Genomic DNA, 16,650 nt, shown 5'->3' with positions numbered 1-16,650 from the left:
CAACGAAAGCCAATTCCCAGGTTAGTTTAATGCATTAAGAAACAATAATGAAAATATGTTTGGCGCAGTAGAGATACAAGTCTCGGCTACTTTTGCAATATAAACAGTGTACTAAAGAAAAAACAATCAATAAATGAAATGCTGTTGGTGGGAACTAGATGTATACTTCCCATGGGACTGGACAGGATACCATGCTTTTCAGAGTGGTGCATGCAGCAGGGGATGCATATACCAAAATAATAATAAATTCATGAGTCTTCTCTTGCATAGGTGAAGGCAGAAGAAAACCTGCAGTGGTAAGCAATGTATTAATGTGGCCTGGTGCTTTGTGATTTAATAATGCAGCAGTAAAGGGGAATCTCCTTTCAAATGCTGCTGTATCTTGCTTTCTTGGTCTAATGGATCTTTATTTTTGTTGATAGTTTTGGCCATTTCCTGTAAGCTGTCATAAGTTCAGAAGATAGATGCCATGATCAGCAATGCTAATGGCTGCTAGACTACACGCATGGACAAGATAGTGTATTCTTCCTGTGTTGCAGAACACAGATACATTTTTCTGTGTAACTGTTCTGGTTTGGATGCTGACTCCAACTACAAAGGGTCCTGGCTGGGCAATACGAACTTGAGTCTCCACCCAGAAACAGCCCAGGAAACAAAGCCATCCTGTCTCAGCCTGTAATAATGAACACTCTGGATGCAGCCTGGGGACAGACAAGCCAAGTTCTCTGTCAAGTGGATAAATTACTTAATTTAAACAAAGGTCAGTTTTACTTCAACAGAGAAATGAGCAAATCCCACTTTTGGGTCTTCATGGAAAGACACTACCTGGGCATGGGAATGTCTCTGGGGAGTACCTGGGATATACACAAGAACAACAGAGTTTAGGCTTAGGAAAATCAGTCTTTGAGAAATAAAAGCTGTCCAAATTAAGTGATTCTTGCAGTGTGTACTCTAATATATTCACGTTTTCAGCTTTCATTCCTGTACACCTCAACCTTCTCAGGAAGACAGCAGACACAATAATACCATGGAAAACCTCAAACAATGAGGAAAGCAAGAAACCAACAAATGCAGATAAATACCTATACTGGTATCCATGATGTGTATCTGTGTATTTACCTCTTCCCCAGGTATCACCCTTATCGCCAAATAGAAATTTTGGAGGTTTTTACCTAGTGAATCAACACTGTGCATGTGGTTTCAAAAGTATTTTTTTATGAGTTCAATGATTTTCCAATACATTTTCTCAGTTGCATCAAGGCCCCAGATGAAATCAAGATGTCCCCAAGCAGGAAAATGGTCATGGTAAATGAGATTAGTAATTCGAGGAAGTAACTTTGCTATGTCTTTTGGATCTGCAAATTTGTCGTCTCCACCACTCCAAACAGCAATTGGTATGCTTATCTTCTCTATCTTGTATGCAGGAGGAGTAGACTGTGAGAAAAGGAGGAGATCTGAGTGAATGTTGTTATATCAGAAGTTGTGTTTAGAGAAAGGATTCTTTGCAAGCATCTCTCTCTTTCCCTTCTGCACTCACTACAGGAAAACAGTAAGGATGAAGGCCACCCTCCCAGCGTTTATTGCCCTAACCCCATTCTTTGTCTACAGTGCAAAGGAACAATCCATCCTATTCCTGTGTCTTTCCTGCATGCATGGCTAAGAGTTGTCCTGCAGTTTACCATTCGGTTGTGCCCTTCCACAGGTTGGGATATGGAAAGCACAGTGTCTGTGTTTATCAGGCAAGGACTGTGGAGCTTAATAATGTGTATATTTAGGGTGGGAAGGTCTTTAAGTTTTGTTGTGGCACAGAGTGCAACTGTTGGTCTTAGTTGTTATGCTTGAGACTGAAGTGGCAAGGTAATACTTTGGCCATTTATAATTTCCCTCTAGAAAATTTTTGAGACAGTGTGCATGAGTAGAAATGACTGATTATAACTCTGGAGCCTTTCTGCCTGTGAAAAGCAGCCTGTCGTGATACAGCACAGGACACTTGCAAGTCAAATGTGCTAATTAAAAGTGAAATGATTGTCAGCCAATTGGAGAGGTCACTGTAGCTGTGAGATTCATTTCCTCCCTTAACTGAAAGGCAGACCTTGAGGATTTTGGGGGAAGTGAAGAGCTCCATACTCATTCAGTCCTAGAGCCTGGATGTGGCTCTTAGCCTTTTGGGAATGGCAGGTAAATTGACATGTCATTGGACACATCCCTGCATCAGTAGGGGAGGCAAAATGAACTTGTTAGCTGTCTGCAAGAATCTGTCTATGCCTTGTCTGTGAATAGACTTCGACAGTTACAAGTATTAGATTCAGGTGCAACATTACCTCAGACCACTCTCCTCCCCCTTTCTGTAGCAATGACAGGGGATAAAATCTGAACTTTTCTATTCTTAGTTTTGCCAGGAGCCGAGGATGAGTTCTCAGAAAAACTGAATTGCCTTACCTGGTTGTATTTCTTCATGTTTTCTTTACAGCCGTAGTCATAGGCTTGAAATCTGTCTTTAACTACTAGCTGTTAAAAGAACAGATAGGATGTAAGTGTTGAGAGATCCAGAAGCAGAGTGCAGGAGGTGTTTTCTTGCCTGTGATCGAAGCCAAGGCTCAGGCAGCTAACCACGAGTTACTCCCACCCCTTCTTCTGGTTGCAGGATTCCAGGGCTACGGAGGATGGGTCGTAGGGTAAGTGGTTTCATCGCCTTTACTCTTGCTAACTTTTTCTCCTGATCCTCAGCTGTCCTTCTTGTTATGTTTATTAAGATTTTGCTTTACTACCTTAGTTAACTGAAGTTGGGGTCCCTGTTTGCGATGCAGATTTGGGTTCAGTTATCACATGGAAATAGGACCTGAATGTCTATCATATGTCAGGGCTGTTACTAGTCTAGTGTAATATAAGATCTCTCCTTACACTTCTTGTCTTTTGCGTGTCAGTTTGGTCTGCTCACAGCAGTGGCAACATTTGCAGATGCTCTGTACTTAAGTGTTTGGCTGTACTTGAGTTGTGCTCTGACAGCAGTTTTGAGGTGAAACATTAGACACAAGATATTAGCCTCCTTGAGCCTGTGTTGCCCAGAAGACATGGTCTGTGCCCTACAAGACTGATGAGTGAAGAGTTAAGTATACATTTGTCTGGAGTTTATTGTTTGAGATTTTTTTGTCACTTTTGTTTTATTTTTCGCACTAACCTGACAAGTAATTTTGTTTGTGAGTGGTTGTAGGTAACACAGGTTGAGAGAAAGTCAGTGTCTGTCAGCTTAAAAAACCTTGACTTCAAGGTTTCAGGTAGCTGGGAATGTGCTAGAGATCTGCTTGCTGTGTTGCCTGTGCTATTTTCTTCTCTGCTGCTGTATCTGTGTTTGCTTTGTAGCCCCTTGACTTTGTTAGAGGCTGGCAAAACAGGCTGGTCGTGGATGGTTTTGTCCCAGTTTCCTGGCTCTGGGTAGGTGTATCCTGCAGGACTGACTGCTGGGAATTTTTATGAGGGGTGTTCTCAGGAGCACACCTATACTCTTCCCCATATTAAGTGTTCGCAGAAATGAGGAGTCTGCTTATAAGATGTGTGCGGATATATCCTGGCTCAGCAGGTGTACTGGGACACATGCAATGATGTGTCTAGTTTCTTGGCTGGAGCTGTCTTGTGCTGGTCTGATTCAGACCATGAGCAGAACAAGCTCAGATCTGCCAGTGCATACATGGAAACTCACCTTTAGAGAACTCGAATCCAGGATCTGGACAGCGGCAAGAATGACTTTAAAGGGCTTTGGAAAAAACTGGCTGTTGGGAACATCCCTGTAGTGGTGTTGCTTGTCATGTATGTAGTAGTGTAAGACATTTCCCCACTTTGCCATTGTAGCAGCAGAGGTGTTAGTGCAGTTAACTAGCTTTGGGCGGTGATCCAGGCTACAATTAACCCTCTGGAAGAAAAGTTTTAACCCAGATCACTTCTTTGTCTGGCTCGTCCCCTGGCTGCTCAAGTTTCCGTGATCCTCCTACTGCCTGCCAAGTGCCTAGACCGTGCTTGTGTTCACTTCTGCAGCTTTCAAGGCAAATGTCTTCATAAATAAATATGAAGGCTGGAAGCCATTAGAGCCCAACATGCAGAGAAGCTAGATATGCCCTGGGGAAATGTCAGTACCTGATACCAAAGGAGCAGTTCAGGCAATAGTCTGGTGAGCCATGGAAAACAGTGCTCCCGCTGTGACTGGTGAGCACGTGAGAAGGTGTGATGGGCAGTTTCCCAGACCCATCACCTCTGGACTTCCCTGTAGGCTACTGGTTGCACAAAAAAGCAGTATTAAGAGTCTGTTTATATGTCAGTGCGCAGTTATACCTGATGCCAATGAAGAATGTTCTGTACTGACGTTCCAGCAGGGGAATGTGCTACGTATATATCTATCCGACTCTGAAGAGAAAACAGAAGTGTTACAAAGGCAGTGATCCACTGTTGTGACACAATAAAGCTGTGAGAGACCTGAACAACATACTGCTGCTGTGTTAAACCCCCATTTTAACAGGTTATTTTTCAAATATCAGACAGACAAGTGAAAAGCAGACTTAGGAATAGCTGGTTAATAGAATGCATCTGCACGCTTTCTCCATGAAAGTGAGTCTGTTCCATGAAGATAGTACTACTGTGGGATCCTATGGTTCAGCAACAGCAGGGAACACCCCCACCCCCCACCCCAATCCTTTCAAAGTAGATTTCTCACCTCACAGCAGACCTTTGTGCATGTATAAGTCTTTTCAAGATTTGTTTTTCTCTTCACTTTAGTCCTTTACTACACCGTAAGTGTACACTTTACACTCATTAAGCTAATGAAGCCAGCTTACAGAACAAATTGCTTTTTCTTCTATTTGTATTTTTATACTTCTGTTACGGAGATTTTCCAATTCCATCTCTCTAGATTCCTCCTCAGACTTGTTATCTTGCCCATTAGTGATTAGAACCACATTAGTGAGTTAACCCAAGACAGGAAAGATCCTTAATGGTTTAGCTCTGCAATTCAAAAGAGCTACAATGTCTTTAATTGATTTTGCATTGAACCTTTGATTCTCAGTGCTTTCCCGTATGTGCTTTTATGTGTAGTTATAAATGGAGAACAATGGACCCCAGTCTTTACAGATATTATGGTAATAAATATTACACAGGCCAGGTCCTATACAGTTTGGACACTGTAAAGTAGATTTAAGACACACTACAGCATCCCTGTGTTGGCAAGCATTGGGACAACTCTCCTGTCTCTCCTGTCCCCTCTCACTGATGCACTAGTCTTTGTGACTCCCACTGCAGGTGTGTTGCACTCCTCAGGCACAGTGGAAGGACTTTCTGTAGGTGTACTGTCGTGGATTGAGCTGTTGGGCCCATTTCTAAGGATAACAGCAATGGGAAAATGCCCCTTAGAGTAGTGCTTTGGGACCAAGTTCTGATGCAAGTAGTCTGAAAAGTGGGAAGAGAAAAGGAGCTTTTTCCTGTCTTTTAATTATTCCAGTACTCAGAGGACCGTGGTCCCCACATGCTAAAGAAGGAAACTGGGAACTGTATTACCAACAAGTCTGACTCCATCATTCATTGGCTTTTTTTAAAGAGTATCTGCGTATGACCAAAACCTGATTGGCTTAGCCCAGAAAGGGGGAACATCTGTTGCCGTCTGTGACATAGCTCCAGACTGAATTCCATCCTTTCTTTCTGGGATTGGAATGTGCCTAGTTGTTGATCCCATCCATCATTAGCTCTAGTCCTGTTTGGCACTGTTTGCACCATACAATGTCCTGGCATTCCCTTGGTCTGCTAAGAACCACGTTGTGGTTTGTGTACGTTTATATGCGTAACAGTTGCTAGATAAGGACAGAGTGCACAAACGTAGCTTCCCAAATCACTTTTACTTTGAGTAGGTGTTCTTGCACATACTTACTGTGTTCAGATTTCTGATGTTGCCTCCAGCTATGTTACAGAGTATATGACCACAAAACTTATCCAGGCTTGTACAGAGCTGTGTCGCGGGTCCTTTCAGAAATTCATTCTGGCGCATGGTTCCTTTGCAGCCAAGTAGTAACTGACAGAAGGGAAAAGTGCAATACATTTTTCTTGTTGCAGGAGCATTTTCTGCAGCAAACTGATGCTAATAGCCTAGCCTCCTGACTCAGTATTCAAAGATTGCCAGAACAGCTTGCCCTCCCAGTACCCTTAAAACATCTTCTTTCCCATAGTGCATCATATATCCTTCCTCCTTCGTATTACTGGCATGAATCCTGGAGGAAGCCATCTTCCATTTCTAGTGTAGTGACCTCAATGCTCACTCCTTTCTGAAGTCCCAGAGATTGTCACGGCTGTTATTGTAGCTCTGGTTTAGTTCCTCCTGCACAAGACCAGCAAAAGTTAACGGCAAGAGTCCTATGATGAGACAGTTTCACAAGTCTCTTAATTCACTGGGATCTGCCGCTACAAGCCCTGTATCTCCACTATTTTCCCCACAAAGTCTGGGAACAGATTTTTCAAGAGCACTTGATTTATCCTAAGCTCAGTATCAGCATCCTACCTGTCTGGGAACACTTCGTCTTAGGTTGAGTGAACCCTGCGAAGGTAAGTCAGACATAGGGCCTTTTAGAAGGAAAGATTACATACTCTGATCAGTGGTTCAGGAATCCTTGCTATCTTAATCAGAGGGCTTGTAGCATCCACGCCTGTGATTACTGGGGCCAGAGCAGAGAACATTTTCACCCGTTTAGCCAGCTCAGGGTGTGTAGAAAATGCTATGAAGGCTGCAAACACAAAAGACCGCCTGAGTTAGTGATGACATCTTCCACAGGCAAAATAAATAAATAAGCAGTTGGCAGCAAACAAGAAATTACGCTAGATTGTGTGTTGTCCATGTTTGTCTGTGCTGCATGTTTTAAGTACGGCAAGCGTTAAAGCTAAGTTTTGAAATGAACTTTATTTGGGAGGCAAAGTTCGTTCTGAGGTTTAAAGCATGTCTGGACATTGTCTTTATCATTACAGCTTTTGTAGGAAACATGTCAATGAGGTTTACATGATAAAATCAATTCCCTCTAAAATGAGTTTTTCAGATTCTGATCTCTGAAGGTTTATGTTTATGCTTCCATGAAACTGTAGAATAATTAGCTGAATACCAGGAGCTTTGAGTGTTTTCAACTGATTGTTTGCATCACAGCAGCTGAAGAAAGCCCAGATAGATCATTTTGCCAAAAGGGTCTTTAAATACTCTTATGAGAGGAAAAGAAAGAAAAGGTCTGGAGCTGTGACATTAGATGATTTTACCACATTTACTTCTCTTTTTTTTCTGGGTTGTTTACACTAATGAACTGGAAATTGCTCATTTCTATTCAATGTCCATTCATGGATCTTACACATAAACCATAAACGTCAGGAACTTTCAGCTGATGCTGAAAGTGAGTTGCATTCAGAGGCTATAAAGTGAGTTCATGCTAAAGGCTGGCATTAAGAGAAAATAAGTTATTAGTGTTTTTTTCCTTCCTAATTTTCAGTCTCTGCCAATATGTTTTAAAACAATAATGTGGCCAGTTATAGCTACTCATGAACTATGCTTTAAATTGTAATATTGCCATCAAGTCACATGACTTAGTAATGCTGAGTTCTTTTTCCTTTTCTCCTGTTATTTGAAATTATGTACTATAGGTGCTGTTTTATCATTTTAGTTATTCCTTCCTGTTCACAAGGAAAATAAATGCATGCCTTAATATGAAAGATGAACTTTATGCAAATGCCTGTTGCTGAGAATTTAAGAAAAATACCCAGTGCCAGTACCTGAAGTACCCAGTAAATAATCACCATCATGTCTCTCATTATTTTAAAAGCTGAACTCTGTTTGGATCTGCTATTAGGTTTCTTTGCTTATTAAGGGTAACCAAAGCTGTTTTTAGAAAAGTTTTGCATATTTGCCAAATCTCAGTTCAGAAAGCACTTCTATGTTTGCTAGCTCTCCACAAAAAAGAAAAACAACTGAATTAATAGGAGACCCACCTACTGATCAGATAGGAAGATGAATGGTTGTGAACCGTGAGTGTCCTGACATTACCTGCTGTTGTGCCTTCAGAGTGACCAACATAATATACATCCTCCTGTCCAGTTGTGTTCATGATGAAGTGCAGCTCTGCTGGAATATCATATTTACCCATCTCATCGAAGCTGCAGAGGAGAAACACAAAAAGCAGGTAATTTGGCTATCACAGTGTGAGTTACTGAATGTCAGCTTTGTTCAGTGCACCAACCAGGACCCATTGAAAGATGAGGTTGCTCACTTTGTCTGCATTCTTGCTTGAGCTGGGGAAGGGGGCAGAGGGACACAGCTGTACTGCCAGGCTGCCTGATGCCTTGGGCTCTCTGCAAAGGAGATGCCAGTTTCACCTGTCAGCTGCAGCCCTTGGGGAACTGAATTTCATCCTTGCTTTCACCAGCATGGGTTATAAAACTTATTTCTCTCTTGGTTTAATTCAGCTGTGAGAGATCAGAAATTTCTAGACAAGGCTGCTCAGTCTGCTGCAGTAGAGGTTCTTGGTCTCCTTCTCACAGCGCTGTCTCCCTTTTCCTCTACATTCCGTTCAATCTCCCAGTGTCTGAAATCTCCTCCCCAGCTGATGCACCCAACTCTGAGTAGCAGTGACCATCCTTCTTTATCTGGTTCTTTACTCTCCTTGGTTGGTGTAGACCCTGTTCTGATGCTGATTTAGGTAAAGACTATCAGGCTGAAGCTATCTAGTTGCCTCCAAGTTTCTGTCTTGAGTAATTCTCCCTCTACAGAGTACCTGAACTGCCAGAACTCTTTCTGGCTGGGATTAAGGGTCTTATGTTTTAAAGACCAAGTGTTCCCTCGGCTGTTTCCCATCCAGACATCATAGCCAGCATCTGCAAGCAGGAAGCCCAAGCTGTTGTTGGGCAGGTTAGAAATCCAGTGGGTAGCGTCTCCTAGAAGAGCATGCTGTAGGAACACTACAGGCTTTTTCCCTGGAAAAGATGAAAGTATTCTTATATTGGAGCAGTAGTTAATGTGTGTTTAAGATTGAGGTGAAGAGTTTAGTTTGGGAGAGGTATTAGATCTTTCGTTCTTCAGGAAGTTCCCAGGAGAACTATGCACAGATATTGCTTTGAGAAACCTGAAGGATTTTTTCCATGTAAGCAGGAATTGTTTCATGACATTTCATAACCATTTCATGACAGGATGGCAAATAAAGAATTTAATAAGAAGGCCTGTCCCACCTCCTCTTGCACTGTAAAGCCACCATAGACGCCCCTACATTGAAACCATCTACCCATAGCCAAAAACTGCTGAAGACATAACAGTGTATGTAAGACAGAATAATTGTTGCAAATAAGCGTATCTACCCTTAGGTTCATTCAGTTACCAACTGAGCAGGGCTGAGAGGCCCTTGATTAACTTTGGTTAACCTTACTTTGAGAGTAAGGAGGTCCAGATATCCAAAGAAGGAGATACAGATAGGAGGAGACATTTAAAATAAATTATTCTACAATTCTAACAAGGAGTATTAAACAAAGTAGCAGAATCCAGGGCACCTGAAATTCCAGCATAAATATTTATTCCATTCAGAATAAGTGATGAAACACATTTAATGCATTTGATTTTCATTCATGACCTGATCTCTTATGACATTCCTTGAGAATATCTCTGTCCTTCAGAAGGCTAGGAATTAATATTCATATGCCCAACCTGAGAAACTGTTGTCAGGCTTCTATTTTAAATGCATATTACTTAGGGTGTTAATGCAAACACTCCCCAAATCCAGTGTACCAAACCCTCCCTCAGCCCACAGGAAAGAAAAAAACTGGGATATGACAAAATTATTAGAAAAAGTCTGAAATGAGGATAAGAGACACTGAATGTGTGGGCTTCAGCTGGATTCAGAATTCAGGCCACATTCTTGACTAGGTGCTCCTGCTAAGGAAAGGTGTAGAACATGCTATTGCATGTGCAAAGGGGAAAGATGGGGGACCCACGTAAGAGCTGGCTTTCAGACTTTCCATATGTCCTATAACACCTGTGTCACACCTGTGTTTTGGCTGTTCCTCCCAGCAGGAATTCTGAAAACACCAAGAATGTATCCATCCTCTGTGGTAACTTGATATTCCTCACTGGGGTATCCATGATATCTGATAATTTCACTCTGTTGGAAGCCAAAGGAGAGCTTGTCAACATCCATTTACAGTGTAGAGATGGGTACAGAAGGTGGCTGCTTCTGTCCAGGAATGTGAAGGTAGACAAGAATGTGCCAGGAAGATGGATGAATGTGATAACATATTGCTGGCTTTTTTCTCTACTGGTCTGTGTTGTACTGGTAGGAAGGGACCCAGAAGAGATTCCTGTAGGATAGCATGACCTGTGACTCTCTCTTTTGGGGATGATCAGATGTATGCTATAACATCGTCATGGAGGCTGGAGGACGCAAATGGAAGTGAGAGCAGCTGAGCTGTGCTTGTGTGATGTGGTTTGTGTATGCTCTTTAATGCTGTATCCCTCCAAATGAAATACCAAGAGCTGCGTTTGCTCAGGTAGGAGCACCTAGTTATAGTTGGAGCTTTCCTGATATACCCCATATTGTTTAGGTTTTGGCTAGGTAGTAATTGCTGTAGCAGTGATACCCAAGCACTACACAGTCTTATAAGAGTGGCAGGATGACGGAGTTCAACTGTGCAGTAAACGAGACTGTTGCTGGGCCCTGCAACTTGCTTTTATGTGGTGCCATGTGTTAGGACCGTCCTGGGAGCAGCTTTTCCCTGAGCATTCTAGTGCTCTCTACTTCTCCTAGATGTACCTTTGTTCTTTCAGACCTCAGGGATGATGCTATTAAGCAGCTCACATAAAGCCATCCTGCTTTGGAGGGTAACCAAGCTGAGCGGTGTGGATGTGGGCTGTTCTGTGATGGTAGTGCAAGGCCCCTGGCCACAGGGGCCATGGCTGAGAATAAATATCACAGGTCTTCTAAAAAGATGCATCAAAGTCTTCTTCAGACCTGCTTAGGTGGTGGTTGTCTGGTATTGGACTCCATATTATGGGCCAAAGCAGAACTGTATTGAGTGACTAACCTTTTGGGAGATAGTTTGTCATGTTTTACATGAGTGATACAGATCCTACCTTTCTAGAGAGTAAACATGCAGCAGTATCTGTATTAGACAGTGCCAAAAGCTGTGGGTTTTGGTCCATAATGAGTCTTTTCTTGCCAAAGTGTGATTAGGCAAGCTGCACAGGTAAGGCAAACAAGGGTGGAGCTCTTGTCACTAAGAAACTCGTGAGACCACCTACACCTCATTTTGCATGCACTATGAGGAAATCTTTGGTGATTCAGAGCAAGGTGTCTTGGATTACTTTGTGTTGTGAGAATCTGCTGTTTGCAGGAGGGGTTCATCCTCCTTTACTACTGTACTGAGCAAATAGGCTGTTACAGAAGGGGAAGACTTTGCTTCCCTTGAGAGTAGAAACCAGATTATGCCTCAACTGCAAAGGAATCCTTTCTGGCAGCTCTAACTGTTTGGACAGGAGCATCAAGGTTTCTTCTAGGCTGGTGCTCTCTATTATAGTGCTGGAGGAATCTTTGTCCTATTGCCAGGTTTGTACTCTTCCCTTCTTTATGTGGTAGCCCAAAATACCAACATGTGTTGAGAAAGATGACCGCAAACAAGTGTTATGAGGCATGGCCCAGCCACGTGTTCATCATATATCTGTTGGGGTTTACTCTAAATGCAGGCAGAGAAATCTTTTGTTCACTTTGGTATGGACTGGAGCATGCAATCTGTGCTCTGGCCACAGTTCAGGGCAGAATCCTGTTGCTGGGGTCAAAATTCAGTAGCCTGAATGCCCAGTGTCCCTCAGGAAGTTCTAGGGAGTTGCCTGGCCTTGGATCTAAAAGTAGAAGCCAGCACTCTCCATTGCAGTGCTATGTGTCTGTCCTTGTGCAATGCACAAGAATCGCGTCTGTTCCTAGCACATTCAGAGCCAGCCCTCATTGCAGTGTTGACTCCAGTGCAGCGGGTTTGGAAAAGGCAGGTTGGGAAAGAGGCAAATGTAGAAGGGGCCTTTCTTAGCCTCCTGACAGGGACTGTTAGTGATGGAGCAGTGGTAGTGGTACTGGGAGAGACAATTTAGAAAGAAAGGGAAAGAAAGTGACCCAACTTACAACGTTCATAAAGCATTCAGGGTTGCGAGTCTTCCCGTACTGGCTTGTGTGTGAATTCAGAGTGGAGGGTGTTGTGAATCCTTCTGAAAAGGCAATTCCTTGGGAGCAGAGCAGCACGAGGAGGCGCCACATCTTGGGGCTGTGTGAAAGAGCACATTCAAGGGTGTTTGCATTAGGAAGAGTGGCGTGGAATTCCACAGGAAGACCCAAGTAGGGTGTCTCCTGAAGGTTGCCCAAGGTCTGTTCCCCAAGGGAATGCAAGAATATACCTGTGTGAGGAGGGACTGTCTATGGCTCATGCTGTAGGGAGGGTTGCAGAACAGGTGAGGAGAACACTTGGGGATACCGTGTGAGAACATGCACAAGCACTCTGCAGATGGCAAGGGAGCTGTGGTTGGCAGAGAGGGCCAGCTCTTGGCACGAGTCTAGCAGAAGCTTGACAAAGGAGCGTGAGTATCTGAGATGATCATCACCCTGCTTGTCTGTCTTTATCTGCCTCTACTTCTCTTCCAGCAGGAGAGGTAAGAGGAGAAGAAAGCACTCTTTATTTCCTGTCTCCTCAGGAATGAGGTGAGAGAGGTTTGGTATGGGCTCTGTTTCCACCTGCCTTCTCTACCTTTGAGATCAAATGCCATTCTTGGTGCTGTTCAGTGGCGTGCTGGGGTGAGGCATCAGCCAGTGAGGCTCGTGAAGGGTTGTGCAGGAGCCAGGGGTGATTCAGGGGGAAGAGATGGAATATGCTTGCACTAGATCAGTGCCAGCCTGTGCTGAAAGCTCCATGGGGTAATGTGACCCAGACCAGGGTCAAGGTCTCTTTGAAATGAGTTCCTCTGACAATATGAAGTGAACAAGGTGACCCTGTGTGGCTCCCCAGAAGCCCCATGAGCCAGTTCCCAGTCAGCCTTTCAGACTGAAACTGAGTCATCTAGGTCTCCATTTACCATCCCCTTGGGATTCTTCACCAGCCCCTCGGTGCCCACTTCTTCCGAGAACCTGTTCTGCTATCCCCAGATAATTGCATTTTTCCTACTGCTACTTCTGAGCCCGAAGTTTCTGTCTCTCAAAATCAATGGCTGCCATCAGCTGAGGAACTGCAGAATGATTTGGTTTTAGAGCAATGAACAATGGATCCTGAGATTGCCTTCACATTGCCAAGGGCCTGTCTCCTTTATCTCTTAGAAATGACTGTCCATATTGCAAATCTTGTCTTGGTCATGAGGATGTGAGACCTTTCCCTTTCCTGGGTTGACTGATGGTACCAGATTAGCTTTTCTGAATAGAAATTGCAGAGTGCAGTCTAACAGCACTTCACGCCAACTCCATTTACAGCAGATATGCTTCCAAGTTTCAGTCTTTATTTTCTAGAACCCAGTCACTGACTGCAGGAACACTGCTTTCTGAGAGCTTCCCAGACTTTTTTTTCAACATGCAAATTTTGACTCAAACGCTCCCTAGAAAAGGGAAGAGCAGGTTCAGTGTCCCGGAAGGTTACTGGGTGTGGGACTATTAGTTAAAACTCTTTGGAGAGCAAGAGAAGGTCTGACATGCTCAGTGCTCCTTGCCTATGAGAGAGCTGCAAGTAGTTAGGATAGGATTTTTCTTTCCAATCTGAAGACCTATACAAAAATTATTCATCCATGAAGTTTAGGACTGTGCTTGCACATTCTGGAAAAGCCCTTATACATCCAATTGTTGTATGCTGTGCCTGCAGGTGTGAAGACAGAGTGAGGGCTGTGAAAAGAAAAGTAGTAGCCATTCTGCATGTGGATAAGGACCATAAAGATCAGGCAGGCTACCTAAATATTCAACAATAGAATCCATGGGACAAAAGGGACACGTAATGCAGCGTAAGGCTTCAGCTCATCAAGGTGTCTTGTAAAGTTGCCTCACCAGTAATGACTGGGGACATTACTGCTCGTGTAGGCTTGATTTCCTCAGAAGAAGAAGGCATGTTTCTATGACTGCAGTGTGTTTATGTTAGTTCATCTTTCAGTCCATCCTGTAATTGACTTTTTTGTCATTGGTATATATCTGGCAGGTTCAGCAGTGAGATACAAGCCTGTAAGATGATGGGGTTTGCAGGATCTCCTGAGGACTGTTTGCTTCGGAGAGCTATTCAGCAGGGTTAGTGCCTGCCTGGGGGGAAAGCAGGCAGAAGGCAACTGTTGTATGTTCTGTAACCAGCTGAGCAGTCAGCAAGAGTGAACTAGCCAGCTAGTCAGTGTCCATGTAGCTTCAAAGTAGCCACAGCATGCATGGCTGGGCATCGGGGTTTGTGAGAGAATTTCGTAGGCTACCTGCCTGTATTGTAGTTTGCATTAGGAAGTTAAGCAGATTCAGGAAGCAAGTCTTTCTGAAACCAGGCATTGCCAGGTCCACTAGACATGGAAAATTCAATTTGTAATGAAGAGCAGAGGTTCTCATGCAGCCACATGTTTCTGGAGTCTGCTTCTAGCATAAGACATCTGCTATGACAAGGCACGCCACTCTGTGAAGTTTATTTGGACTTGGAAATGGAGCTACAGATCAAGTCCCTGGCAAGTAATGGGGAAGATGAGCAGGATTTGTGGGAGTGAGGGGGAGTAACCAAGAGATTTTTGCATTCTCTAAATCTCCTTATAGGAGAAGGAGTTTTGAATTTTTTCTGGTCTTCAGTTTAACCTTTAAATTTCACTGAACAAATTTAAAGAAACTCATGAGTCATCAGGCAGTTGGAATGAAGCAGCATTTGGAAACACCCAAAATTTTAAACTTGGCATCAAAACACACTCCATTTGATTCCCTTTGTATATCAAATACTACTTAATTTTTGTTGTCAAAACAGGAAGCCTCACAACTACATACTCAGTCAGCAAAACACTCTTTTTTTGCTTTCTGCTGTTCTGTTCTGTTTTAGTGGGAGTAAAATATGCCTCCCTCTCCCTGCACGGGGAATCTTATTTGGGAAAAAAAGTTCTCCTAATGTCTCAGCTTGTTTTCAAATCACCACCAAGACTAGTTGAGGCAATTCAAAGGCTAAATTATTACTCTTGGTAGGGCAAACTTTTCTCAATGCACTTTGTGATCACCTGGCTGAGCTGGCATGGCTCATGGACTTCCAGGTATTCACCTTTTAAATCAAGTACAGCAGGCTAAGTAATATCAATCTCGGCAGGCCAGCGGTCCCTTAAACTTTCAGAATAAAGACAGTTAGGAGACATGAACAGATGTTTTTATGTAGGAAGATGAAGTCTTAAGGAAATACTGGGCAAAGTAAACTATCATAAATGAATATACTTAGAAGGAAAAAGGGTTAGAAAGAAACATACTCTCAAAAGTTCTTCAGGAATTTCTAAGATATAGTGAGACTAAGATACAAAATCCAAGCCCTTCAGAAATTCATCTTTCTATCCTTGTGCTTTAAGCACTCTAAGATTTATGTCATGTAAGCTGTAAGGCATACATACACCAACCAGAGAAGCAATTGTGACTAAAATCATGAGAATCTGCTGCCTTACTCTAAGAAACCATACCTTAAAACTGCAAGAGCAGGAGGTCCAGTTTACACATGCTGTTGCAATACTGGGACATTCATTCCCTTGTTCTCAGACTGAAGAAAACAAGTAAAGGAAAATTTAATAGTTGGGTTTTTGTTTTTTTTTCCCTTTTGAGTGGGCCAAATGTCTTTGTCTTCTAACTTGACCAAACAAGCACTTCTGTGCACAGCAATAGGTTTACAGATCTGAGAAGCAAAAAGCTGTCTATTCTTACAAGCAACTGCACAAAACCAAACCCTTTATGGAGGCAAGCAGCAGAGAAAAAAAGACCATGAACACATAAGCACAAGCAACTTACCTCTGCTTTGACTGCCTTGCTTGTGTCTTCTGCCGCAGTTCCTGGTCTGTCGCCACTAGCAGACTGATTCACTGGCAGAAACCTGCGCAGATAAAAGGAAGTCAAAATACAATGAGCACTTCAGGGTAGTACCTCTGAGTGTCATGAGTTGGCAGCATGTATTGTAGAGCGTGTTTAAGTGCTGATTTGGCAGTCCTTCAGAAGTGGGGAAATCTTTGTGATGAAAAAGATCTGGTTAAATTCACAAACCCAAAATACACCATGGAGCAAGACAGTCTGAGAAGTACCTACAAATCAGTGGTTAGGATGTTTAGCTGGGACCTGGGTGTTCCAGCTTCCTGAGGCTGTGATAGACCTTGACCTGTACTGTTGCCCAACTTTAGGAATGCTCCAAATGTAATCTTTTAGGATGAAGAGGAGGAAGTGTCCAGCTTCTCTCAACATACTCTCAAGAGCACTGTCTCTGCTATTGCTCTTCATTTGGTTTATGTTAACTTTAACTCTACAGACTGTCCTAACTCTGTTTTTCAGTGAGCAGCATGAAACCCATCTTACTCTAGATTAGTTGCTCAGAGTTGATATGGCTTCTCTAGGGACTCTGGTGCTAAAGAAGGCTTGAGCACATCATATCATCTTTCTCCCAGTGAGGGAAAAAACAAGG

The 16,650-nt window shown here is 43.1% G+C and overlaps 1 protein-coding gene across 2 annotated transcripts; it reads right to left on the bottom strand.

Moving 5' to 3' along the window:
* Positions 1-8: 8 nt before the first annotated feature.
* Positions 9-16,121, bottom strand: LOC101914762 (lysosomal acid lipase/cholesteryl ester hydrolase-like). 2 transcript variants are annotated; one of them, XM_055790648.1, is made up of 11 exons: positions 15,990-16,020; positions 15,668-15,744; positions 12,156-12,294; positions 10,034-10,148; positions 8,775-8,973; positions 8,048-8,157; positions 6,616-6,752; positions 5,906-6,046; positions 4,324-4,395; positions 2,440-2,508; positions 9-1,434 (listed from the first exon to the last, which is right to left on the bottom strand). In XM_055790648.1, exons 3-11 carry the CDS (start codon positions 12,285-12,287, stop codon positions 1,201-1,203), a joined length of 1,209 nt encoding a protein of 402 aa, XP_055646623.1. In that variant the 5' UTR covers positions 12,288-12,294; positions 15,668-15,744; positions 15,990-16,020; the 3' UTR covers positions 9-1,200. The 2 variants fall into 2 exon arrangements, with proteins under 2 accessions (XP_055646623.1, XP_055646627.1); XM_055790652.1 differs by lacking the exon at positions 15,668-15,744 and having other exon boundaries at positions 15,990-16,121.
* Positions 16,122-16,650: the final 529 nt, after the last annotated feature.

The sequence above is a fragment of the Falco peregrinus genome, chromosome 1 (genome assembly GCF_023634155.1).
Source record: "Falco peregrinus isolate bFalPer1 chromosome 1, bFalPer1.pri, whole genome shotgun sequence".
NCBI lineage: Eukaryota > Metazoa > Chordata > Aves > Falconiformes > Falconidae > Falco > Falco peregrinus.
Note: the sequence above shows the minus strand (reverse complement) of the source record. Positions and strands in the feature narration are given on the sequence as shown.

Bases quoted from the DNA above. Each gene is read 5' to 3' on its own strand.
- LOC101914762 (XM_055790652.1), bottom strand. From the start codon at position 12,287: ATGTGGCGCCTCCTCGTGCTGCTCTGCTCCCAAGGAATTGCCTTTTCA. The intron at 10,149-12,155 runs GTAAGTTGGGTC...GGCTTCCAACAG, and splicing joins CTGAATGCTTTATGAACGTT to AGTGAAATTATCAGATATCA. The intron at 2,509-4,323 runs GTATAACTGCGC...TTCTTTTAACAG, and splicing joins ACATTCTTCATTGGCATCAG to CTAGTAGTTAAAGACAGATT.